At 31.1% G+C, this 25,820-nt stretch overlaps 1 protein-coding gene across 1 annotated transcript in view; it reads left to right on the forward strand.

Moving 5' to 3' along the window:
• LOC129225777 (sorting nexin-29-like) overlaps positions 1-25,820 on the forward strand; it is a 58,355-nt gene that overhangs the window by 13,268 nt on the left and 19,267 nt on the right. Inside the window, exons 4-13 of the mRNA XM_054860286.1 lie at positions 5,860-5,940; positions 9,932-9,987; positions 10,143-10,317; positions 11,638-11,708; positions 15,771-15,926; positions 17,823-17,904; positions 18,797-19,186; positions 20,319-20,410; positions 24,410-24,574; positions 25,117-25,180. Of these exons, the coding sequence (XP_054716261.1) occupies positions 5,860-5,940; positions 9,932-9,987; positions 10,143-10,317; positions 11,638-11,708; positions 15,771-15,926; positions 17,823-17,904; positions 18,797-19,186; positions 20,319-20,410; positions 24,410-24,574; positions 25,117-25,180 (1,332 nt within the window). The remainder of the gene's footprint in view (positions 1-5,859; positions 5,941-9,931; positions 9,988-10,142; positions 10,318-11,637; positions 11,709-15,770; positions 15,927-17,822; positions 17,905-18,796; positions 19,187-20,318; positions 20,411-24,409; positions 24,575-25,116; positions 25,181-25,820) is intronic.

Below are 25,820 nucleotides of genomic sequence, written 5' to 3' on the forward strand. Positions count from 1 at the left end.
CACACGTAACAGCCCAGGAGGAAGGGTAGGCTTGAGGGGACAGGAGCTGTTTCTAGAAACAATAGCCCCCAATGAGCAGGGCCCTGTTGCAACTCGTGATTGCGAAAAACATAATTTGAATTCAGAACTCAAATTAATTATCAATTTTTTTCTTTTGTTTTTCCATCAAATAACATTGAACAGGAATTAAATGAAAATAAAAATTTTATTAAAAAAAAATTGCTGTTTCGCATAAAAACATTTTTCTACTGTGTGAAACGACTAATTCATCCAACACTAAAGGAGTACCATAAAAAAACAGTAAGCAAAGTAACCATTTTCCCTGCCCCAAAGTTCTTTTTTTTGGGGGGGGAGGGGGGCTACGTCATTGTCAAATATTTTTTTAAATAGTTTTCCCCTGCATGCTTACAGCATTGCCGGACTCTCCAACCATTCCATTTTTTCAAGCACTTAGAAGCGAAGGTGCTTGGGAATCCTACAATTGAGGAAAATGTTAATTGTTAAAGTTGGGGAAATATTAAAGAGGGTGAATACTGTATCCGAGTTTAACTCTAAAATTAATTAAAACCTAAAATACGTTTTGGAAAATCGTTTAATGATTCATTGATTTTTTTTTTCAATGGGAGGGGTTTAACCCCTAAAACCCTCCCCTTGGACACGGCTCTGGTACCACTATTTCCTAGAATTATAGTTTTCATTCTTTTTAGAAAAAAAGATACTTAAAATTGGCAGTTTTCTATGTTTATCAGCTTAGACTCAACAAAAGTTCTGAAATTGATTCAATTGTTCAGTTGGGATCTAGAAGGCAAAAAAAAAACTTTCATAACAAAGCAATCTGAACTAATGAATCCATTCAGCTTACTTTTAAAAACAGGAAAAGTACACTGAAACTTCAATAAGTTGAAGTTGCAGGGAATGCGAAAAAAATTCGAGTTATCTTGACACTCATTAAATTTATAATATGAGCAGAAAAGTGATAGAATAATATATCATAGATAATATTGTCGCCTCAAAGCAACAGAAGGATATCTTACTGTTATTCATGGGATTAGAAGTCTTACTGTTGCTCTGAGGTGACGATATGTACTTGACAATAATGTGTAATATAATACTATAAATTTAAGAGTTTGTATAGGTTGGAAAACAAATTTATAATGTTATGCAGGATATAACAATTTTTACTTAGCAGAAAAAAAAAATCTGTTACCAAACATTGCATTGAGCAGAAAATTGTTCTTTTATTAAGTAGTCCTCAGATACTTTTAAAGCATCAAAGAGGGAGTAGGGAACATTCAAACGGGATTCTATTAAAACGAGCAACACATATCTGCTGCTTTTCTTGCAGATTTTTTTCTTTTTTTTTTTTTGCACCGCCAATTGAAACAGGTTTTCAATTTTTTTTTTTTTAAATTGTTGAAAACTTGCAGGCACATTAAACTTCAATGCAATTCCCTTCTTCTTTGCTACGTCACAATGGAAAAAACTCAACTTTTTCTTGACAGCTTAATATTTTAAATATTCAAGTCTATTTTAAAGTTCTATCTCAAACTTTCAGGAATCAATGAAACGGCACCATAAACATTAGTTTTCTATAACAACGAAAGAAAAAAAACCAGTCTTGGAAAGACCAGCACCATTGAAGAATGCGGCAAAATTTGTTCCATAATTCCCAATATACGTGCCCATTTCTGTAATTTTTTCCATCCAATTTGGGTTTTGGTTTCCCCCATGAGTAGTTTTTTTCTTTTCTACCAAAGAAATTGCAGTAAAGATTAATTTAGAACAAAAAAAAAAAAAAAAAACTTGCCAAGTTATGCACAAATAATCGACTTCAAAGATTTATTTGATCCACTTCGTCTAGACGCCTTTTCATGCAGTGCAGTGGTGTCCATTTACTTCTTTTTGTTTATACTTTTTTGAGGATCAAAAAAAAAAAAAAAACAACAACAACACGATTTTGACTTATGGAGTTACGTTAGCAAAGAAACTTTTGCAACAGTCATAAAATAAAATTCCACTTATCGAATATTTCGTCTCAACGAAACTCGGCTTATCGAAAGTAAATAACATTAATTCTCCATTCAATGAGACGGGAATCAATATTCACTTCGGTTTATCAAAGTTTTCGGCTCATCAAAGTTCGACTTACCAAAGTTTCACTGTACTTTAAATATTTAATATTTTTTAAAGATTTATCAATATGTTATAATGTTTAGATAAGATTTGATTTTGTTTAAGGCAATGCTAAAATATGAGGTTTCCATCGTCATTTACATTTTTAGTGTAAAATAATACATTGCACAATTACTTTTCTTTACTATAACATTTTTGTCATGGTGTATGAGAAAAACCGCAAATTTTTATTTTGTTCTGAACAACAAATTTTGGAGTAGAAGCAATATTGAAAGAGTTTGAGAACCACACAATTGAGTTACACACACAGAAAGAGGGATCTATGTAGTTTTGCCAGTTGGAATTAAGATTGTATATTGCAGTATTGTTAAATGTAGAGCCACACATTCTGAAAATGCAAAATTAATTTATAAAATTAATCTCTGGCTTTATAATACAAAATACTTTGTAGTTTTGAACATAGATCAAAAATCCCCCCCCCCCCCCACGTTTATACTCCCATCTGTTAGAGATGTTAAAATTTTTTAACCAAGAATAGCTGGTTTTTAAGCTGCATCACTCACACTAATTGTTGTGAATGTGTACTACGAAGGTTGGCCGCATAATATCGTCATGGCGATAATATCACTGGATGTAGCTGTTTGTCAGGCTTTTTTTGAGGCAGATGTGGTAGGCATTTAGTATTACTGGGCAGTGCTTGAACTTAATTTTCTCTCTTCTCTCTTGGTTTAAGCAGAGTTCAAAAGTAGGCGAATGTGGGGCAAAGTGAAATAACAGAACAAAATGAAATGGTGGAAGATTAAATTCCCCCCCCCCCCACTCTATATGGTAATAGTTAAACCATGTACTACCTTATGTAGTCTTGTTATAGTTAGGAAAAAGTTACCTCTGAAGATTAAAGCGCATGATAATTTACAAACCATTTTCAAAAATTGATACTCATTTTGCAATCTTTTGCAGTTAGTCAAAACCTAATGTTGTTACTATAAAATGATGAAGTTCCTTTAATTAACATTTTGAATATTAAATGAAACTCACTAATATTTGTTGCAGTATTTATTTAGTATTAAACTTATTTTTATTTAAAATATTTTTTACAATTAGGCAAGTGCATGCATCCCAAAGTGAAATAGTCCATTTCGCTTACTTATTCCATTGTTTACTAAATCACTTATGTATTCATTTATTAATTAATTTATTTACATTCCTTCATTAAATAATTAACTTATTTTCTCATTCATTCACTATTTTATTCATTCATTTATTTTATCTCCTATATTGATCATTTTATTAATTTATGCTTTTCATTATCTCTTCTTTCTTCACTCCTTATAGTATTTTCTTATCCATTTGACTAAAAATATTTAAAAATAATAAATAGAAAACTTTGCGCCACTCATTTCACTTTGCCCCGTAAAAAAAAGTGAAAATTTTCCACTTTTTTTCTAAGGTGCAAATTTAGTGCCAAGAACTAAAAATAATGTTTCAATGCAAGTTTTATTTTGTAAAAATTTTTCTTTCTTTATGTAGCATAATTTCAAAGCAAATTTAAAATTTGTTCCTTTTGGAAAAAGTAAGTTATCTTAACAATTTCACATTGCTCCACATTCCCCTATTTTAGTAAAAAACCTAAAGTTAGAAAAAAAAAAAGACTTTTGCTAAATGCTAAAATGTGTAAGGTTTATCAATGCATTAACATGTCTTTCTAAAGTCCTGGGTATGTTTCATCTTGGCTTTAAAATTAAATTCAGAATTTGCTATAACATCTTATTAAAAGTTACACTATACCCTTTTTTGTTTTAAATTTAAATAAAAAATTTAGAATTGCTCTTAGAAAAAGCAAAAGTTTGATTTTTAAAATGGTCATTGGAAGTTATAGGTAGTTAAGAGTAAAAGTCCTTTCCTCTCGATAATGCAATAATTGTGATCTGGTGTCCATTAAGACCAAGTACTGCTGAATTTAATAGCAATTTAAACACCTTTGCTAAGTTTTGCAATAAAGTTAAGTTGAATTTTGCCAAGCTTACTTCCTCTCTCGGATCATGCATCTCTTTTCAAAACCATTATTTGAGCAAAAAAGCAAAATACCTTATTTCATTTTTGTAATTTAGATAAGTTTTGGAAAAAGTGCGACTGTAACAAAAACTCGGTCCCAATGGGGTAGTTTCCTTCAGTCAAAAGTACTACTTTTAGTCATTAAAATTGATAGAATAAGCAAAAAAAAAAAAAAAAAAAAAGTAAATAAAATGGAGCAAGAAACAACTTTCATTTTCCCAATGCTTAATTTTTAATTATTTTTTTTAATTGCCCGATTTTGAAAATAAGGCATGGTCTTTATGACATCACAAATGATGTATTTTGGCCCATCTGTCTATCTCTATCAATCGGGATTTTTGAATGCTTGAAATGAGACAGTGAGATGCAAAGGGATGTCAGTGAACTTTTTGAAGTTTTGAGAAAAATGTATTTAAAATTTAGATTCTAGGTAGGTTTTCATTTATACTTTTCCACAGTCATGCTCTATTGCAGTACCAACCAGGGCTACTAGTACTATCGCTTGCCTCAAAACAGAGAAGAGTTTCTCCTACCATTTGCATTGCTTATGTCCAAATTTTTAATTTTGGCACTTATTTCCCTTTGCTTTTCACTGCCTAAAATGCTCTCATTTGTGCTTCAGTTACGTTTTTTCAACTGTTCAAAATGGGATGGTTTCCTCCAGTCAAGATCTACTTTTAGTCATTGAAATGGATATAATAAGCAAAAAAAAATACATGGACCCAGAAAATACTTTGATTTTCCCAGCAGTTTTTGTTTAATTTTTTAAAGTGTCCGATTTTTCAAACAAGGCATGATCTTAATGACTTCACAAATGATGCAATTTGGCGCATCTTTCTACTACGTTTCCACGTTATGCTAATCAAGAAGCAAATTATATTGTGCTTCACGCTTGCTATCTACCATATCATTGCCAACACATGTGAGTAAAGAAGCGAATTAAAAATTGTGCTCTGGGAATGGCATTTCATCATTTGTGATGTCATCGGCAGAAGTGTAAACAATAAAAACGCACCGATTAAAACATTTAAAAAAAAAAAATTAAACTTAGTCAAATTATTTAAAAAATGGTCAGATCACATGTGTTTAAGCATGCTCTTTCTGCAAAAAAATGCTTTTAAAATTTTGGGAACGACTCCAATTCTTATAAAAAATGGTCATATGAAATTGTTATTTTTTGTGCAACTATTTTTATTGAAATGTCTATAAAAATTCTATTGAAACATTTTTTAAAAATAATAATGTCTCTGAAAATGCTTACAGAATATTTACATTCTCTTGTATGCATTTTTATAGGTACTTATTAAAATTATCTTTATTTCAAAGAATGAGAACTGAATATAATGTAGATTAATTTTAATATTCACTTAATTTTTAATCTAGATTAAATTTCATTTATTTTTATTTTTTAATCTGGATGAAATCGACTCAGGATTAATCTGTTTTCTTTTTTAACCTTAACCGAGTTATTTGAAATGTGTTTTGTTTGAAATATCCAACACTCTTATGTATGGAATTATAACTTATAATGTGATGTGTTTTTGAAATTTTTTCCATTTTCTCTTTATATCAGTAATATTGTAATAAAAATATATTTAACTGGCATGGTTTGAAATCTGTTTAAATTTTTTGTCTTTTTCTTTGATTATATGAATGTATTTTTTTCCCTAGAGTTGTTTGTTTGTGTGCTCAGTTTGAAGCAGTTTTACAACATGGTATTAGAAAAAATAATAAAAGTTTTCCACATTTGAGGTAAAGATTTATTGCTTAATATGTATGTTGAAATGATCATTACTGAAAGATTCTTTGCTTTGCTTTTTTTGTACTTCAATTATATTTATAGTTTATTATTTTGGATGATGAACAGATTGTCCAACTGAACCAATGTTCATGATATGATAGATATTATCAAAAATATTCATCATGTAGAACTGTTAAAATGCAATTCTAAAATTATTTTACTGTACTAAATTTTTGATATTTTCTGTGCTTTGTTATGAGGGAAATTAAGAATTTATTTTCCTTTTTTATTAAAATCATGCAATTGAAAAATTAAATGCTAAATCACTCCATGATTTTTTTCTCAAGTGTTTTAAGTTTCTTAATTTTCAGTGAAACTTATCTGGAGCGACCACTCTTTGTTTATGAAAAATGGTCATTAATGGAGGTTGGTTGCTCTCAGAGATAATTTACAAACATGAAAAAAAAAGCAAATATGACTCAAATTGAAATTATTTATACTTTGTTCACAGTGTGTTTATTAATAATGGTCTGATAAAAATGTATTTAAATAAATAAACTTAAAAAAAAATTATACAAAATCTCTTTTTTACATGACATTTCCTCTTAAAAATTCACTAGCTTTAAAATATGAAAGATTTGCCTGCTTCAGATTCTTAGCTTTTCTGAAACAAGTTTAGACTTTACTTTGGCCTTTAGCTGTAAAAATAAATTACAAAGATCCTTATTATTACTGCAATTTGAGTGCTATATGAGATTATATATTTCTGTTAGAGTTTGTTACGCTGACAGCTTAGTTTGTAAAATATCCCTCCTCCAACAAACCTTCTGGGGAACTTCTGTCCTTATCAACATCCCACAATGACGAAAGCATGGCTGATTTGGCTTGAGATCTAGGGGAAGGGGGGAGGGGGGCACACGTGGATGTTTTTTCTGTTTTACACCAAAAAGCCAACCTTTTTCATTTTATTTTTTAAATTTATTTAATAACCTTAATTTTACCCCTGAACTCTTCAAATGTAAAGAAATGTAACAACATTAAAAAAAATATATATAATAATAATAATAAATAAAAATAAAAATTTTTGAAAAAAATTGTTCACATGAGCACCTACTGGTTGTACATTTGTACATGCTTGGTGCGCATTTGGAACTATAAATAAAACAATGTTAACAGGGTTTGTATGCTCCTTCAAAACTCCTCCAATACTCCTTCATTTAGGAAATTTTTTTTGAAGGGCCCTTCAAACTCCTTCTTTTTTAGTTCAAGACTACATAGTCTTCCTCTAAGACAGTAACTTGAAATACTTCGATCGACAATTTAACTTCATCACAAGGGCAATTTTAATGTAGTAATTTCATATATTTTTTCATTAAGGTGTGATTTACAAATTGATCATAGAAGTAAAAAAATTGAAGGTTAAAATATTATTAGATGGCTAAGACTTTTCATTTAAATGAAGTAAACCATGCTTAAATAGTGAAATGGTGCTTCGCTATTTTTTCAAGTTTTATGATTATTGCCTTTCTCTTCACCACACTCTCAGCTGCAAAAGTCAGTTTTTCAAATTATTATTTAAATATTTAAAAATACATAAGCAGATGTACTAGGTTAAGTGATAGTGTTAAAAAACAATTGTTTAGCAAATTGCAGTTATGATATTGTAAAATGGGACATCCAGAAGTGATGTCATGCCTTTAGGAGGAGACGGGTTCATGAAAATGTGACAAGGGGAAGAGAGAGGGTGACGAAAAGTAACATCACGCTGTTATTATAACAATACATTTATAAAAAATATGACATGTGACAAAATGATGAGTAAGATGAAATGTGACACTTTGTGACAAAGAGGGAAGGGGGTCAAACATGTTGAAAAAAAGGTTCATTAGTACTCCTTCAAAATTCCTTTTTACTCCTTCATTTTATTTGAAGTTGAGTACGAACCCTGGTTAATAATTTAAAATGGCGAAGACAAATGTCTTTAAATATAAGAGTTGGAAGAGCTTAGCTGCATATAGGCTGGTACAGAAGGTCTTGGCCTACCCTGAACTGTCAAGCTATAGATGATGACAAAAGAACAAATGGCTTAAGTTTACATGAACAGGGAACTCTCTTTATACTTCTAAAACTGTTTGAATAAACTTTTTTTTTTTGCCACTTTCAAAACTTACTTTTGGATAGGGTTGGAGTTTTGAATTTCTAGTGATATCAAAATTTGGATATCTGCTTGGAATGAACTTGTATGATGCCATAATATCGAAACAAATTTTCATAAATGCTTCAGTATTTTCTGCATTGAAGATTTTTATTCTTTGGTCTTGAAAGAAAAGCTGAACTTAATTTGCTAGTGAACTATAGCATCCAGAAACTTTTGGAGATGACAGGAAGAGTGCTTGCCCCTTACTGTTTCTGGGTATTTGCATGAGAACAACCCTTATGTTAAGATAAATAAATACCTTTGTGCTGAACAGTAAAGTAAGACAAAACAACAAATTTGTGCTTCTTCTAACGTTGTTTTGTCTTACTTTAACCCTTATGTTCTCTGATGAAGCTGATGTTCACATTCTTCAAGATTGCCTTGTGTTCATCTGTGCAGGTTTTGGTCAAGCTGATATGCATTGTCTAAGACTGGACAGTCAGTTTTTAAAAATTTGAGATTGAAATACTCATCTTTTCTTTTCTTGCTACAATTCCTATTCTTTTGTATGTATATTTTTGCTTAAGTGCAGCTAATCAAAATACAGTCGGACCCCGATTTAACGAATCTCTATTTAACGAATTTCGTGATTTAATGAATTTTTCTTTATCCGTGACTAAAAAAAAAGGCAAGAACCCCTATTTACCGAATAATAAACCCCGGGTTACCAAATTATTTTTACAGAAAAAAAAATATTCTTGTTGATTTGAGTTAGGAAATATTGGATTGTTTTCCAAATGTTTTATTCATATTATCCGAAATAGAAAAAGACTTTTCTTGGAATCAGCAATTTTTGATGGGAAAGGGGGCAACCAATGAATATCGATTATGATGCAGAAAGCGATGATGAAACTTCTATTAAAATTTACTTTTTCAAATGCTATACATGGCCTGGAAACTAAAAACATATCTTGTGCAGCAGGCTGCAAATGGCACTGTATTTTCTTCTCTCCATAAAGTTGAAAGAGAACTATTTCGAGCCAAGTATCAAGGAAGTTGTCAAACATTTATTACTCAGTAGTTTAAAATTTCAAATTAACTAGTGTGTAATAGGTCGTGAAATGCAGAATAAAAAGTGTACACATTCAAATTATGGATATTTTTGCACAGTTGCTTATTAGGGGTTTTAAATAAGTAAGTGCAGTTTAAAAAAAAAAAAAATTCACACCCCAATATTACAAATAACCCCGATTTAACGTATGAAAGATTCGGTCCTGATGAATTCATTAAATCATGGTCCCACTGTATTCTGAAGTCCAGTGCATCAGTGGTAGCGCTTCGTACTCCCAAGCCACAAACCTGGGTTCTACTCCCGGGTTAAGCATGTTTGACTCAGCTGTTCTTCCCTTCAGTGGCTCTATAAAATGAGGGTACTTGGGAACCAAACTCTGGAGGTTCCGCATTAAGCTGACCACCTAACCGGAACATCTGCCTTGCACCCCAGACCCTCTGATCAGGAAAACTGAGTTGGATACAGTAGGCCTTGGCCTTCATGGGCTGTTCTGCAACAGAGTTTTTTTAATCAAAATATTCTATCTGCAATAATGAGTGGCATAGTTTTGTGTTTGTGAACTTTTTGCTGGAATACTAAAATATTTTTATCTACCAGTCTGAAAATATACTTTGTTTCTTTATGAGATTTTTACCAGCGACTTTGTTAGGACTTCCACGCTGATGAGCCCAAAACAGGCAAACAGGATAAAACTGGTTTCTGGATGCTCTACAAGCTGCTTGACTTTTGCTTGCTAGAATCAATATTTTTGAAGTGAAATTTTTGAAAATTTACTCATGTATTTTTTTTTTAGACATGTTACTGGAATGATGAAGAACCTTAGCATTTTAAATGGAGAAACTGATTCAGGTAAAGTAAAAATCTTGTTTCTTAAATTTTCTTTAATATTTGTACTTGAAAGTTTACTTTTTGTAACTTTCATCAAACAAACTCCTAAAGTAAACTGTTTTTTTTTTTTAAATCAGTTGAAAATATTTGATTCTAAAAATGAATTTTACTTTCAGTATTTTGGCAGCTGATACGTTTGGTTCTGAACAAACATGAATATGAGCGATACATGCTATTAAAAAACATCCATTCTGATACTGGACGAGGCAGAGCATGGTTAAGATCTGCTCTAAATGAAAATTCTTTAGAGCGTTATATGCATATGATTTTAGCAGATAATAACCAAATAAAGTAAGTTTTTTGACCAATTATTTTTTGGAATTTTTAATTTAGTAGTCTAGATGATAAATAAGATTAATCTTGATCTTGATATGCAAGACAAAAATTTTTAGGACTAAGTAAGTTTCTTTATGATAAACTTTGCATTGGTTTTACGGCAAATCGTTCATGAATTACATTTTGTTTGATTCAATTCAACACTGCAATGATAGCGCAACTGTTGAACCATTTACTGCTGTTATTATTTCAAAAACGCATCTTACTTAAAATTCTTGCGCTCAAAACAGGAATTATTGGCAAGTGGTCAACTGCTATGTGTCTTACTTAATACACTTTCCCTCAAACCAAATATTATTGGCAAGTAGCCAACTACTGTAGCCATTCTGAAATGGGTGAAACTTTTATAAAATATGGCATTTTTAATTTGTATCTCCTCTAATTAACGTCATACAAAGTTGAGACAGGACTTGCCATGATCCTTGTAAAGTTTCAATTCTTTTGATGCCTGGTTCAACCTTTAATTCTCTGCGGTTCATGAAAAGCTCAAGTGACATACATACATACATTGATATAATGCCACTATCATATTCCACTCATCGTGTTTCGTAGTATAATGAATTTTAAAGTATATGATTACAGCAGAATAATAATGTTAAAGATGATCAAGTTAAAGCATGTACTAAAATTTTATCAGTTCAAACTGCATAAAATAATAGGCAGTTACACACATTTACATTTTAAAAGGATTTCAGAGCTTCAGCGTTGTTTATTTTACCTTAAATAAGTGTTTGTACTGAGGTAAAACATACTTAAAATCTTTATTTATTTTAATTAATTTATTTTTTGTCCCTGAGTGTGGTCCAAATCGACTTCTACAAGCAAGGTTAGGAAAATCAGTCTTTCATTAATCCTTTTGACAGTATTATGGCAGTAAATTTAGTCAAAGTAAACCCAAGTGCAACCAATGGAAGTAAAGTAACATAATCAATCTGATTAGCAGGCACGGCTGCCCAGAATCAAGCGGCTCCTTGTCAGTTTGTCATTCCCTCAAAGAACTGCTAAAATCCAAAGCAAATCCATTTATTAATCAAAGTTGAGCGAAACTGACACCAATTTATGAAGTTAGTTATGATAAAACAGTAGGGAATTTTTGTTCTTTTCAAAATACTTTGAGTCTATAGTTGGGGCAAACCTTACCTGGCAGCTCTGTTATGCTGTGATTAGGATCTTCGTAGCTTTCACAATGCTGCCAGGTTAGGTTCGCCCCAATTATAGTTGTATCAATCTGTGTTGTAATTTTTTTCTTCATATTTTTCAATTGTTTAATTTTAGGAATTTTTATGAAGACTGGGCCTTTTTAATGGATGAAGAACGCAGTAGCATGTTACCTATGATGGCAGCAGGTTTCTGTTTTATTGAAATATTTTATAGTCTAATTGAAAAAATGAGAGAGAATTCAATTGATAAACTATGTATATAGTATATACAGGGTGTTCCGTTTTAGCCTGCAAGACCTTTATTTTCGCAACTTTATTCCTAGATGTATACTTCCAATTGCAAAAATGTTCAAAATCAGATGCAGAGTTGAGATATTGAAAGTTTGAAGCAAAAATAAAAACGAGTCAAAAAACACCAAGTTTAACTTTTGATACGGGCGCCAGGTTCCCTAACTTATATTTAGGAAAATAATCTCCATTGAAAAATAATTCCAACATAAAAAGTTTGAAATTAGTACGAAAAATATTCACAGAGATATGAAACGCAGTGTTTTGTGACTTACACCATTTTTCACTCGCTGTCAGTAACATCTTTTGACGGAAAATGTAGCAGTTAACAAGTGTTTAAAATTATATGTCTGCATAGAGTGTGGTTTTTCAAATCCTTCGAGGTTTTGTAGTGTGTTATTTCGTGTCACGGTATAACATTTGCATCTAATTTTGAATAGCAATGAAAAATATAAAAACTTTGTTTTTCTTTTTTGACTACCTGTCATTCTTCTGAAAGGTGATAAGTTCCAATCTCATCTTCTGTATGGTTCCTCAAAACTTTAAACTGGAATATCTCCTTGAGTTTTGGTCGCACAATTGTCGAGTTTTTTGTGTCAGTAATAGTTTTCAATGAAGCTTATTTCTCTAAATGTCAGTTAGGGGACCTAGAACCCGTATAAAAAGTTAAAATTTGTATTTTTTGACTCATTTTTATTTTTGCTTCAAACTTTCAATAGCTTAACTCTGCATCTGATTTTGAACATTTTTGCAATTGGAAATATACATCTAAGACTAACGGTTGCGAAAATAAAGGTCTTGCAGGTTAAAATGGAACACCCTGTATGTCTGTATGTATGAGGGCCGTAACTAGATTTTTGTTTTGGGGAGGGTTTACCAAAGACAATCCTCATGAAGTCTCAATAATCAGTAAAATTCGATTTCAATCATGTATTCTAATGATTTTGGTTACAATAGGTTATTTAAAGTAAATGAGAATGAAGTATCTATTTAATGAAGAAAAAAAAAACGATTTATACAATACATAACTTTTTTGTATCCCTATCAAATAATTGATGTCTTTTCGATAACTCAAAAAATTAAATGTGTGTATGTGTACGCACAAAGAAAAACTTCTTTATTCATATTTTTTGATAATAAATAAAATATGCTAAATATAGATTTTTGTCCCTTTCAAACTGAAAGAATTTCGATGTTTTTGTTAGCGTCAGGTTTTCAAAATCTGATGAAAAACATTGTGTTGTTTTTTTAAAAAATGACGTTCACATTTGCAAAAAATGAAATAAATACTGCAGAAACAACCCTGAGTTTGTACAATTTTGCAATCACAAAATTCCATTTTTCAAATGGCATTACAAAATGGAAAAAAAAAAAAAAAAAAAAAAACAATAATAACAAAAAAAAAATAATTTTTTCAGCAAAAGTATGATAAAAAGCACTTTTTTGGAATGATTTTGAAAATTTTCGGAGGGGGTTTGAGCCTATAAAGAGCTTTAGTTTCTCCTGAGTTCTTTGTTAAGAAATGATGTTAAAAATTACTTTCATATTTTTTAATGTCTTATAAACAATTCTATCTAATTTTAGAATTTTCCACCTCGTGATTGTTTTCAATTGTCTTCTGACAGATCAACTTAAAAATCATTTGAAAACAAAAGAAATCAATAAGGCAAGAGTTATTGAAACAAGTTTTCTTCGTGAAGCATTAATGTTTGTTTACAATTTTCTCAAGCAATATAAAATAATTGACTTTTGGAGTTTACCAAGTATAAACACTAGTGAGATGGACTATGCGAAACATTGCTTTTTTTATCGTAATTTTAAACAGATGTCTGCTTTTTTAAGTTTTTATTTCACCGACTAGAAAATATGGTGGGTGAAAATTGCTCCTAAATTTGAACAGAGCAATTGCCTGTTTAGTGATATTTTGATAGTTGAAATTTTAACCCTAACTCCAGTGGATTAACCCTAAACTCTAGTAGATAGCGTTCATTGTTAACCACTGTGGTGGAAATGTGGTTACATTTCAAATTGTTAGAAAACGAACCACCAACTTAAACAAAAAAAAACACAATGAGGAAAAAATTTTAGACCGATCGTATTTAAAGTGTTTCCGCAAAACTCTAGGACGTCACAATGTTTGGTGCCTACGTGGAACACAAGAGAAAAAGTTTGACTTACCCCAATGTTGTTACGACAAAATAATCACAATTTTTTGCGTGTCACATGTGAAGATTTATTCCGATGATTATCATTTACATGACGAATACCAAGGTCCCAGGGAGCTCCCGCGGAGTAATCAAAACTTTGCTGAACATGGAATGAAATATAAAAGATTAAAATGTAAAAAATTAAGGTAGGTTAAGTTCTAAGTCCAGTCTATTGAAGGGAATCAGGTTGTCACAGCAGAGGGATGTGCATCGCACATGGGGAGACTAAAAAAAGGCGTGGCTTGTTGTTACAGCAAAAGAATTCATCATACTGACATCAGCGAGGGAGATGATATAAAACCCACATGGAGCTGGCTACTATACCACGGCGATGACTGAGAAATCTCCATTGCTCACGAAGAAAATGGCGCAGCGGGAGTCAGAACTAAATTCATGTCGACCGCACATACCACTTCTACTATCATGGTCTCACCAGGTCATACAGGTACATCACCTGCCTCTTCGATCTTTTGCAAGGGTCACAATGTGAAAAAACATGATTTTCATCCGTTCAGGCTCGGAGCTACTTCCACGTGGACGCGAACATTTTTCATTTTTGAGTAAAATCTGGGCTAAATACTGGATCAAATTTGGAACTAAACCGTCATTTGTTGTAAGAAACAGGGCTCCATGGCTCCTGTGTAATTACTTCACAATTCACATCGTTTTTCAAGCAGATGCATCCAGATTTCACATCTCCATCGTCGCCATTTCGTACGACCCTTCACAGGTCAAGCGTCCGCGCTCCTCACAACACAACGCTCAGTCACATGTCACCGCTAGCACTCGACTACCCACGAAATTTTTTGAGACATCCCAGCTAAAAACCCACATGGTCGCGTGAAAAGCAAATATTCATACGCAGCGTCACCTAGCGCAGCGAACTGGAACGCGGGAAAATGACATCACCGAACCGTGACCATGCCTACGGCCAATGAGCGAAAAAGGCGGGAGACAACACATCGCAGGAAGAAGAAGGGAAAACATGGCCGCCAAAAACTCTGAAAAGACGCCATTAAATAGAAAATCCGAACACATGAAATAAAAACGCGAATCTATGAAAATATATGTGATTACTATATCACAACCACTTATTTGTTTCTTCATTCCCCCGAAATGACAGTCTTACCAGTAAAACCATTAAGTGACCGGATTCAGTTCAGCCTTGTCAAAATAAAGCATTTCCCTGCATGTCAAACATTACCAAAAAATATTATCAAATTATCACAGCATGGTGCGAGTTTCATTGTTGATGACTTCAGGAGTATTACTTGATCAGTGAATTCGCTGTTATATATTTGAAGATAGCCCATATTACCTGGATTATCTAGATTTTCAATTCACTAGATTACCTTTGCTCCCAGTTCGTTCGAATAAACAAGGTTGTGCTGTATTTTTTTAATTCTTTCAGTTTGGTTGCATTTATAGCTGCCTTAAAGTTTATCTTTTTGCTTTTTAAAACAGAATAGTTTTCTTCTTTTTTTCAATCAACACATCAAATTTAAGTTGTTTATTGTCTCTAAATATTGTCTGTACTGAAATTACACATTATCAAAGATAAATTATTATTATACTTGTTGAAATTTTAAAATATTTATCCTGCTCTAAATTGCAAACAATGAGAAGGATGGCATTGAATTTCTAATTATGGATTCAAAGTGTTTTTTTAATTTAAATATAATCATAAAACTATTGATCATAATCATGTTTAATTATAGAAATACAGTGTCAAATGTGAATTTTGTAATTTTAGGTCTTGGTTCTATTCTGTTTGCCATTAGCATTGATAATCCAGATCTTAATGCATTTCGTCCATCTTCAACGGAATCATCTGTTGATGTGAAACTGCCTGTTAATATGGAATTAGAGCCAAAGCCTGTTATACTAAAATCAAGTACAAATGAAATAAGTAGGAAAATAAACTGTCTTTTTCATTTGTTTAGACTTTTTTTAAATATGAAGCTTTAATATTTGTTTGTTGTACAAATTTTTAGAGACATTCATGTTCTTTCTTTTTTCTTTTCTTTTTTTTTTTTTTTTTTTTTTTTAAGAACAGATGACTAAAAATGTGAACATGTGAACATTATTGGTTTTGTTTATCATATATCTAATTTACAACTGACTGACTTCGGAACAATTTTTCAAAAAATCATTTCATCTTTCAATCATTTTATTAAGATTAATATTGAAAAGAGTTTTTAAACAATTTGAAAAAATAGCATTACACTCTCTAAAAATATAGAAATGTTGTTGTATCAAGAATTTAGAAAACTAACTGAAGAAAAGTTGATTGAACTAAAGTAAACAAGATTGAAAAAGGTAAAAATGAGAAATGGAGAAATATGGAAGATTAAAAAAGTTTTGCTCAAGTATTTTTCTAAATTCTTTACAGCGCTACATCAACATCTTACCACAGAAAACATGGATTAATTTTTTCAGAGGAGTACCAGAATTGTGAGTTTTGCACATAATGTTTTGCCCACACATGATGTTTTGCTGCCTTACAATGAAATTTGAATTTTTATAATAGTGTGTATGCACAGTAGTCTATCTGGAAAAAATAAAATAGGTCCTTTTACAGACTTTCATGAAATTTCACATTTTAAAATTGGATCCTTTGTTAAATTTTAAGCTTCAGTGAACCCTGTACAAAATTTTGAAACTTAAAGATGGGTCCTCTAACAGATTCCTATCTCTAAAAATGAACCCTTCCAAAGTCTAAAATCAGAATTTAGCAATATCACTTGGTGTAAGAATTCTGTTCTTTAAAAAATTTTTTGATTAAACTCCCATGCAAGTATTCATTTATTTTTTATTTAAATATTTAATTTTTAAATAAAACTAAATTTCACACAATACCATAACTGTTTTTATAAAATTTAATTACTTTTTTGCAAAATATCACAAAAAAGATCCTTGAAAAAATATTTGCTAAAACCTTGATATGCAGTAAAAATCCTGTAGAGTGGATACTAATGGGGTAGTATTTTGTCCATGAGAGAGGTGTGTCCGCATGAGAAGGGTTTTTAATTTTATTTCATTTGTTATTTTTTAAACCCAACATAAATGTCTTTATGTCATGTTACTTCAACGTCTGCAAAACCTTTTAATTACTAGTGTTTTTAATATATATGGTAATCTTTTCTAATAATAAAGCTGAAAGTCTCTTTGTCTGTCAGGATCTCTGTGATGCACATAGCGTCTAGACCGTTCGACTGATTTTCATAAAATTTGGTACAAAGTTAGTTTGTAGCATGGGGGTGTGCACCTCAAAGCAATGTCTCAAAAATTCGATGTGGTTCTTTTTCTATTCCAATTTTAAGAACAAAATTATCATAAGATGGACAAGTAAATTACGAAATTATCATAAGATGGAACCGTAACATGGGTACAAGCCAATTGGCGAGAATATTCACCATTCATTATTTGTAAATATGCAGGCGAACCAAAAGATCTTTTAATTTTTTTTTAGCGCAAAGCCGTGCGGGTACCACTAGTAAATGAATAAAAACCTAAACATACCCACACAAAAAAAAAAAAAAAGCAGTTGAAAAAAAAAATTAAAAATGCCAAAGACAAAGAAAAGGCTGCTTTGAGTTAATCTCTAAATTTTCTTCTTTTCTTTTTTTCCCATTAGGTTGGAAACATGTTCAAATTAAGTTACTTAGGAATATCACAGAACAATATAGCAAGCCATGAGTGTACATAATTAAATCTACCAACTCGCTTTCTAGAAGGCTGATATTTGTTTCTATAAATTAATTTTAAATATAGATTTAAAAGTTCTTTCTTTCTTTTTTTTTAGCAAAGAAGAAAAAGAAAAAAAAGCGACCAGCATCACAAATAGTTTCATTTGATGACGATGATTTATCTAATGGAACTTCTGTGTAGGTAGAAGCAAGATAATCTTTTATTTTCCATTTTAAATACAAATTGTCAGAACATTTCACATTTTGAGAAAAAGTAAAAATGAAGAATGCCTGAATTTTAAAAGCTTTTAGAAAGCCTAGCTCTCTGCTAACGATTTTTACCTTTTCCATCATTCTGGGTTATTTAAGTAAATTTTGTGTAACTTTTGTTGTTAAAAATTCACACAAAACTTTATAAAATAGTTTCTGTAAGTTTGCTTAAGAAAAATTAATTTTCCTACACCTTTAACCATTATTTCATCATTTATTAATCTCTCATGTCTTATAAAAGTATTTTAGGGCTTCCAAAGGTCCCCTTTTCCCCTAACAATCTGTTTAGTTTCTGTCCCTAAAAGTATAATTTTTCAAAATCTGCTCCCCCCCCCCTTTCTTTCAAGATGTCAGTTTTATTATTGAATTTTTCCTACAATCTCTTTTATCCATGTTTAAATTTTTTTCCTTCAAAAAACTTACTTACCATGATATTTTTTTTTTTTTGAATTCAATTTGCATCATGATAGCTAGAGTTTGAAATGATTGATGGTTGCAATAAATTAGTTCAGCATTTTTTCTTGTTCTAAGTAAAAGTAGTTTTAATTAAAAAATAACATTTTTAGGCACTTAATCAGTCAAAATTGGCTGATTATAAATAATTGGCTATGTGGCCAATTACCAATTGCTGCCAATTACTCGGTGCATCCCTTCCCTAATTTTAATCTTAGATTAAGGTCCCTTTTTCTCGCTAGTGGCAAACTAAAAATCTGTTTTTAGACCTGAAATTAATATTTTTAAAATAAAGATTTTGTCTAATTTTACTCTACTGCATCGTTCATTAATATAAGTAGTTAAAAGCTTTTAAATACTATTTTAGGCATCTTGATCTGCTTCCTGAATCTTGTAGTGCTCCAGCCACATGTTTATCATCTCCTGTTCAACTTTCTGGGAATTTTCATGCATTTTCAACATTATCAAATCAGAGTCTAAGCATTTCAAAGGAATCTTCAGAGAAAATTCATTCTTACAGTGATTCCAGTATTCTAGAAAGGACAGTGTCTCCAAAAACTCCCTTCAATGGAGGAGTTAAAAGTGTGTCAGAATACTCAGTGCAAAAAGTTATTCAGGCTTCTTCTTGTCCTATTGCAATACTTGGAAGCAATAGCGGATTGAATGATGAATCTGAAAGCCATCTTTCGAAATGTGGATCTTACATTAAAGCTTCACCATCTCCATCTGGGATGTTTTCAGATACAGCAATGACTAGGTAAATGCATATACAGCCAAACCTCATTATCGCGACACCCGGATTTCACGACACTCCGCATATAACGTCACATTTTCAAAGTCCTGAACTTAAGCCGTATTATTTTAATATTAGGTGGTTCCTGATTTTGCGACAGTTTTTTTGGTGCAACTCCGGTTACGATGACACTTCAAGCTGCACAGACTAGATCAAATATTTCTTTGCAACTGATAAATTTTCAGTAAAATAATGAAAACACCTGGAAATGTTTGCTGTAGGAACTTTGGACTCTGACAAGAGATTTGACCAGGCATGACACCTCAAGGATGGCGGGGGGCGAGTAGATAAGCTCTGAAAGGTACGGATTTCAGATTTTGACAAAATGAGGGACAATAGAAAGAAATTCAAAGTAGGTGTGTTGTAATATTGGACGAGGGAAACAGAAGAAAAAGAGAACGACCATAGCTACCTGATGCTGTAGGTGGTCACTACAAGCTTCTCCCATGAGAGAAAAAGAGATAAGATCTGCTCATTAGATTTAAAAGGGACACACAACTCTAAAGTGGATAAAAGAATTACAAAGGGTTTTTAAACCTTCGAAAGGTGGGGCTTATCCGTCAAAATCTAATCAAATTGCGAAGAAAAGTGAAGAGTCTTGAACTTTTTTCTTTCTTGCTGATTGTTTTGTGGAAAGGAGGAGCGTTAGAAATGTTATTCAAAAGTTTAGCAAACACTTATTGGAACGTATTTTAGAATTGGGGGGGGGGGGGGGGGAAGAGTGAAGTTTATTTTAAAATAATTTTTTTTATATCTATCAATAATTCAAATTTGCATTAGTTTAATCTAATTAATAACATAAACTCTATTATATTCTTCATTAAATCTAATTTTGTTGTTAACTAATGTTTAATTACGAGTTTTTAAACTATTTCGGTTATGACGTTGCTCCGGCTATGACAACACTTTGTTGACAGTATCAAAAGTGTCGTGATAACGAGGTTCGACTGTATTTAATTTATTTATTGCTGGTTGTTGATTGCTTATTAATTTAAATGGAGTTCATGTTATATGTTTGTCATATTTAAGTAAAGTAACATGTCATATATGCTGCTTGAAACTATTAAATGTTAACATCAAACTGATTAATTCTCAGTTTGCCTGAGCAAGATACTCTGACACCAATTGGAGATGCTTCTGTTGGGGAATTGATACCAATTGTTCAAATGGAGGACAGTATCAAATCAGGTACTTATCACCCAGAGTTATGTGTATTCCATGCATTAATTGCTCTCTAGACTTTTAATTATTATTTTTTTTTCTTTTCTTACTTATTAATGTGGTGTTTTTGCTAATCTCAGAAAGCCAACCTTCTGAAAATGCTTCTTATGCCATTCAAGCTTATGGCAAATGACACCCTGAATCTAAATATGACCCCCTCCCCCATAACCACCTGCCTTTTTATGGAGATAGTGCTCCCCCTTTTGTTTTTCTCTTGGTGTTGGATAGTTTCATAGTCATTATTTTTGTTTGGAAGAAAAGGGAATATTTTTATTAATCCTCAAAATTCTTCTTAGAGGTGAAAAGTTCAAGAGCACAAACATTTTTAGAAGGATGGAGCCTCATGGAGACATTCTCCCTGAAATATTTTTTAAATCATCAAAAACAATCATTTTTTTTCCGAATTATTTTTCCAATTGTTCACTTATTTTTCGCCAGATATAAAATCAGAGTACCAGCTCCCTCCTATGAGTCCCATGTTCGAAAAAATGTTCACAATATGATTTTTTTTTTAAAATCTTGAACCCTTCCCATGTTGCATAAACATCACAGATCTGTAGTAAATAAAAAGACCGTCCTGCATTATTTATATTTATTCACAGACATAATTACGATTAGAAATGAAACTAACTACACTTAGAATATAACTGTAATATGTATTTATATTTCTGGGATTCTTGATATTATCTATAATATTAAAATTCGATAATAATTATGCATCGATTTATGTATGTGTATATGTTATCCTAACTCCTTTGGAACTCCAGAGAATTAACAACCAAACCAGATATGAACTCAGTGCATTTGAGAAATATTGACTAAATGTATGCCTTTTGGTCCTTCAGTGTAATTTAATTATTACATTAAATGTCATGTCCAGGAAAGATTGTCTTGAAGTATTTTTTGTTATTCTTAAAACTGTCTTGAAACTTGATCAACTTTTTACTCTTACCTTTAAAAATATAAATGTATTCTATTTAACTGTTCTGCTTGCTTATTTTGAATGTTTGATTGACCTATACTTCTGTGGAAATATCTCGTAGCAATAATATTGATTTTTTTTTTTTTTTTGCTTTGAGTTCAAATTAAAATGATTTACCTTGTGGAATACAAAATATTTATTTTCTCCCCCACTAAGCACTCCTTAAGAGACGGTTATTAACAGGTGAGTTATATTTTATAAAGTGTTATGTGTTATACCATAAATACGCTTGTATAAGCCAAGATATTTAGTACAAAAAATGAGGTCAAAAGTTAAGGGCTGTCAACTTATACGACTGGCCGAATTTTCAAATATTTTCCCTGGACAATTCTTGGAAAAAAAACACTCAAAAGTGAACATTTTCCTCACTTAAACAAATGCTAAAAATGTAAATATTCAACTTTTTTTATACAATTTTTCATGGTTTGACTCTAAAATAAAGAATAAATAGTTACAGTAAAAAGACAAAGTACTCCAAAAATGTGGGAAATGCTGCATTCATGAATTTTCCCAATAGTGAGTCACGTAAAAACTAAGGCTCATTAAAACATGAATGTATTATGGTTACAAGATCTTGCATAAAATTTGGCAGGGAGGTACTTGAGCACCCAAGAAAGGATGTAGGGGGGTATTCAAATGCCAAAAAAGTGCCCAACCTTCAAATTTTGGATCCAAAAATGGCACTAAATGGCTCTTTCTACCCGAAATAATTATTCAAATGCCTTAATTTCAGTCTAATTCAAAAACCTGTGAAAAATACCCCTGAAGTAGATTTACTTCCTCCAGACTTCAAAACCACCAAGGCTGTAAAATCACCAAGACCAAAGTTATAAGTATTTTTAAGTAAAGGAACATCAATATTAAATCAGAAATTTATCGTCTGCGGCATGCTCAGTTTTAATTAGCGTGAGTAAAATCATTGAGAAGAAAGATTTGTTGCAATTTTTTTTCTCAACTGTGAACAAATCTAATTCCTGCTTTTGTTTTGAGACTTTTCTTGTTTTCGGTGGATTTAAATTTCTTCCGTTTTAGTTATTTTTCTGCGATCTGTCGGGAAATTTTAGATTTTTTTTTTTGCTCAAGCCTGATTGTTGAGCATGCATCATTTGACGTAACATTTATTTTCGAAGCAGACCGTCCAAAGCCGGGCGACGCAGCTAGCTCAAAATAAAAACTAAAATTAGCAAAAATCGTATGGGCATAAGGAATCTGTTATAAAAAATCTGAGTCATTATAGAAGTGAAACCTTTTTTGTACAAAAGTGTAAAAACTGTGCATTCTTAAATATTAAGCATTTGATTCATTACATTTCATTTTCCTTCCTTTATAAAATATTTATTTACAAAAATCGAGGCAAAACTTTCATGATTCTTTTTTTAGAAGGGGGCTGAATTTATGCAGTTTTTTTATTTTTCCCATATTTTCCCCCTAAAAGTGAGGTTTATATGCGAGTATTTATATTTTTTGACATTCATGCAGGAAAAGTAAAATACAGTAGAAAACTCTTATAAGCACCACAGGTTTTCCATCATAAAAATTTTGGCATTTTACAGTGAACTCCATTTAATTTAATCAGTTGTTAATTGAATCAACTGCTCTGATGAATCAAATTCTCTAGCAACAAAAAACAGCTTTATTGCAACAGAACAAAAAAAGCAGAACAAAATCCAAGCATTATAAAAGCAGAATAAAATCCAGCTTCATTGAATTAGTTGCTTTATTGAATCAGCTGATTTATTGAATCAAAATTGTTTAAAACAAACATGATTCAAATAAGCGACAATCATTGTATAATTTTCATAAATTTTAAAAATAATATTCAGAATATATCAATGTATTTGCTCATCAGAATAAGTTATAACTAAATTTAGTTTTAAGATTTAAACAATACAATTTAATTATCCTTCACAAATAAATATGGTACGTTATAGAGCACGTTATCCTGCACTCAATGGTTTGCATAGCAGCGGCATTGTAGAGGATAGTCTGGTACTATTTCTTTTATTCTGAATACTATTTTGCTTTTGAAAGTTTTGAATTAAGGTGTAACTATACGATGAGAAACAGTTTCAAAACTTAGTTTGCTATAGAATGCTGTTATGTTTCCAATATAGAGATGGGAGTTTTTTAATTATGCAACTTACTGTTTACTTCTGAAAAGTTGCGAGTTTTATAGAGAATTCTGTTACATAGATCAGCAGTTTGAAGGTATTCTACTGTACATACTCATGTATTAATTTAGGTGCATCTAATGCCGCCCTCCCTGACAGAAGAAAATCTCTTTGTCCTCAGTTTAAAAATGTTTCATTGTGAGTAGAGCATAGCTGCAAACTCTTCCAGGAAAATTGGAAGTCTCCTAACTGTTGTGGCAGTATCCTGAGAAATATGAATCTCTCCCGAATTTCATTCAAAATTTACTAAATGAATGAATGAATAATAAATTTATAAATAAAAATGGAAATAGGAGGAAAGTAATTTTATATGAGGAAAACCATTCTTACTTCAATTTTTATTTCAATTTTTATTACTCTTCCAAAATCTGCTTATTTGGGACTTATAATCATGTTTCATTTTTCTCCAAAAATCTATATATGTGTGTGTATGTGTGTGCATATGAAGCATTTATGTATTAAGTATATACATTGTCGTTTTGTTTGTTTTTAAGATTATACTATATTTTGGAATGAAAAATGAGATCCTGCGGTTTTGTTTTGTTTCTTTTTGGTTATAAAATGTTCTATAAATTGTTATATTTACTTTTATTTGAGAATTATTATGTGATAAAGTTAATCAAATTTTAAACTTTAATTCAAATTTGATTTATTAAGCAACCAATTATTTTGTTGGACATTCTTGTGCAAATACTTGTTATGTTGCTTTAATCCCTTCGAAAATCATTGCATTTTTTGTATGGCAGCCCTATTTTCTTTCGTTCTTAAACATTCTAGCTTGATTTTGGTAATAAAATTATAGTACTTGTTTAGATGATTCTATTTCAATACCAAGCTACTGTGAAGATGTAGATAGTGCTGTTGCTGCCCTTGCAGTAGCTCAACGCATTCCTTCTTGGTCAGTTTCCTCTAACAGTTCTCAAGGACTTTCAAAAACCCAACCCAGAAGTAGAAGTGACACCTTAACAATGACTGCAGGTATTTTTGTAGATTTTTTTAGAATTCAAAATCTAAAGTGATTTAAACATATTTAGTCTTAAATATTTTAAATTAATTCAATCTGTAATGTTTATTAGGCCATTCCGTGGAAAAAGGTCATTTTGTCTCAGACGTGACGCCTCATATATTTCATTAGAAATCATACTTTAAAATAGTAATGAAAAATTTTTTTTTGGTTTAACAAACTACAAACTTATTTGTGATATCTTAAGCAAAAAATTTCATCATTACTCTTCAAAATCATTACTTTTTAATTAAATACTCTATGAATCATCACGTGTGGGACAAAACTGCTACTTTTTCATAGAATGGCCTATTGCTTCGATCGTTTGTTAGATTAATGTTTTAGTTTTAGAATTAATGTTTTTATTCAAAAGCTTTTGTAATGAAATGTTAAGATTTCCTGTGATATTTTCAAACTAACTATATATTTTATTATTGCTGAAAATCTTTAAAGATTCTAAAAATTTCTTTCTTGTGTTGCGTACCTAATAATTACATTTATATTTGATTTTTATTAGATGAGTTGCGAGAAGCTTTGTTGTCGGTTATGCAGAAAAAAGAAGAAAGTGAAGAAAAAAATGGGTATAAATTTAACTATTAGTACCTAACTCTTATTTTCTTAAATAAATTACTGAAAATTTGTATGTACTCATTGTTAGAATTAGCTATACTTCATGTATACTGTCTAAGTCCTTGTGCGCTGTTTCTTTTGTTAAATAAAAATACTGCTCCTCATATTATTACACTGATTTTTTTTACTGCACGGTACTGTAATATAATCATCTGAATTAATGCATTGATTGAGAAACAATTTTTATTTGACTTATATTTGACTTTACTATGTATGTTAAAAAATAAAATGTTTTAAGTAGAGTTTTCTAAAAAAAAGGGGGAACATTTATTGAAAATGATAGAGCATTTTTCCCCCATTTAATTTCCAACAAACTACATTATGTAAAAAAAATTCTTGTTCATTGAGCACAAATATATTGGCATATTTTGCTGATTTTGAAATTGTATTCAAGTGATGCATTGATGTTTACTTAATGCAAATACAAATATAAACGTGACGACCAGCAACTGGCACAGATCCCAGCTAGGCTAGTCCTAGTCAATTTATTAGTCCCCCAGTGAAGGTCAACAGCCCTCTTAAAGCTACCCACCCCCTTGCTCATTACAGTGCCTTCCGGTAAGCTGTTCCAAGTGCCCATGACCCTACTAA

Source organism: Uloborus diversus, chromosome 7 (assembly GCF_026930045.1).
Source record: "Uloborus diversus isolate 005 chromosome 7, Udiv.v.3.1, whole genome shotgun sequence".
Classification (NCBI taxonomy): Eukaryota; Metazoa; Arthropoda; class Arachnida; order Araneae; family Uloboridae; genus Uloborus; species Uloborus diversus.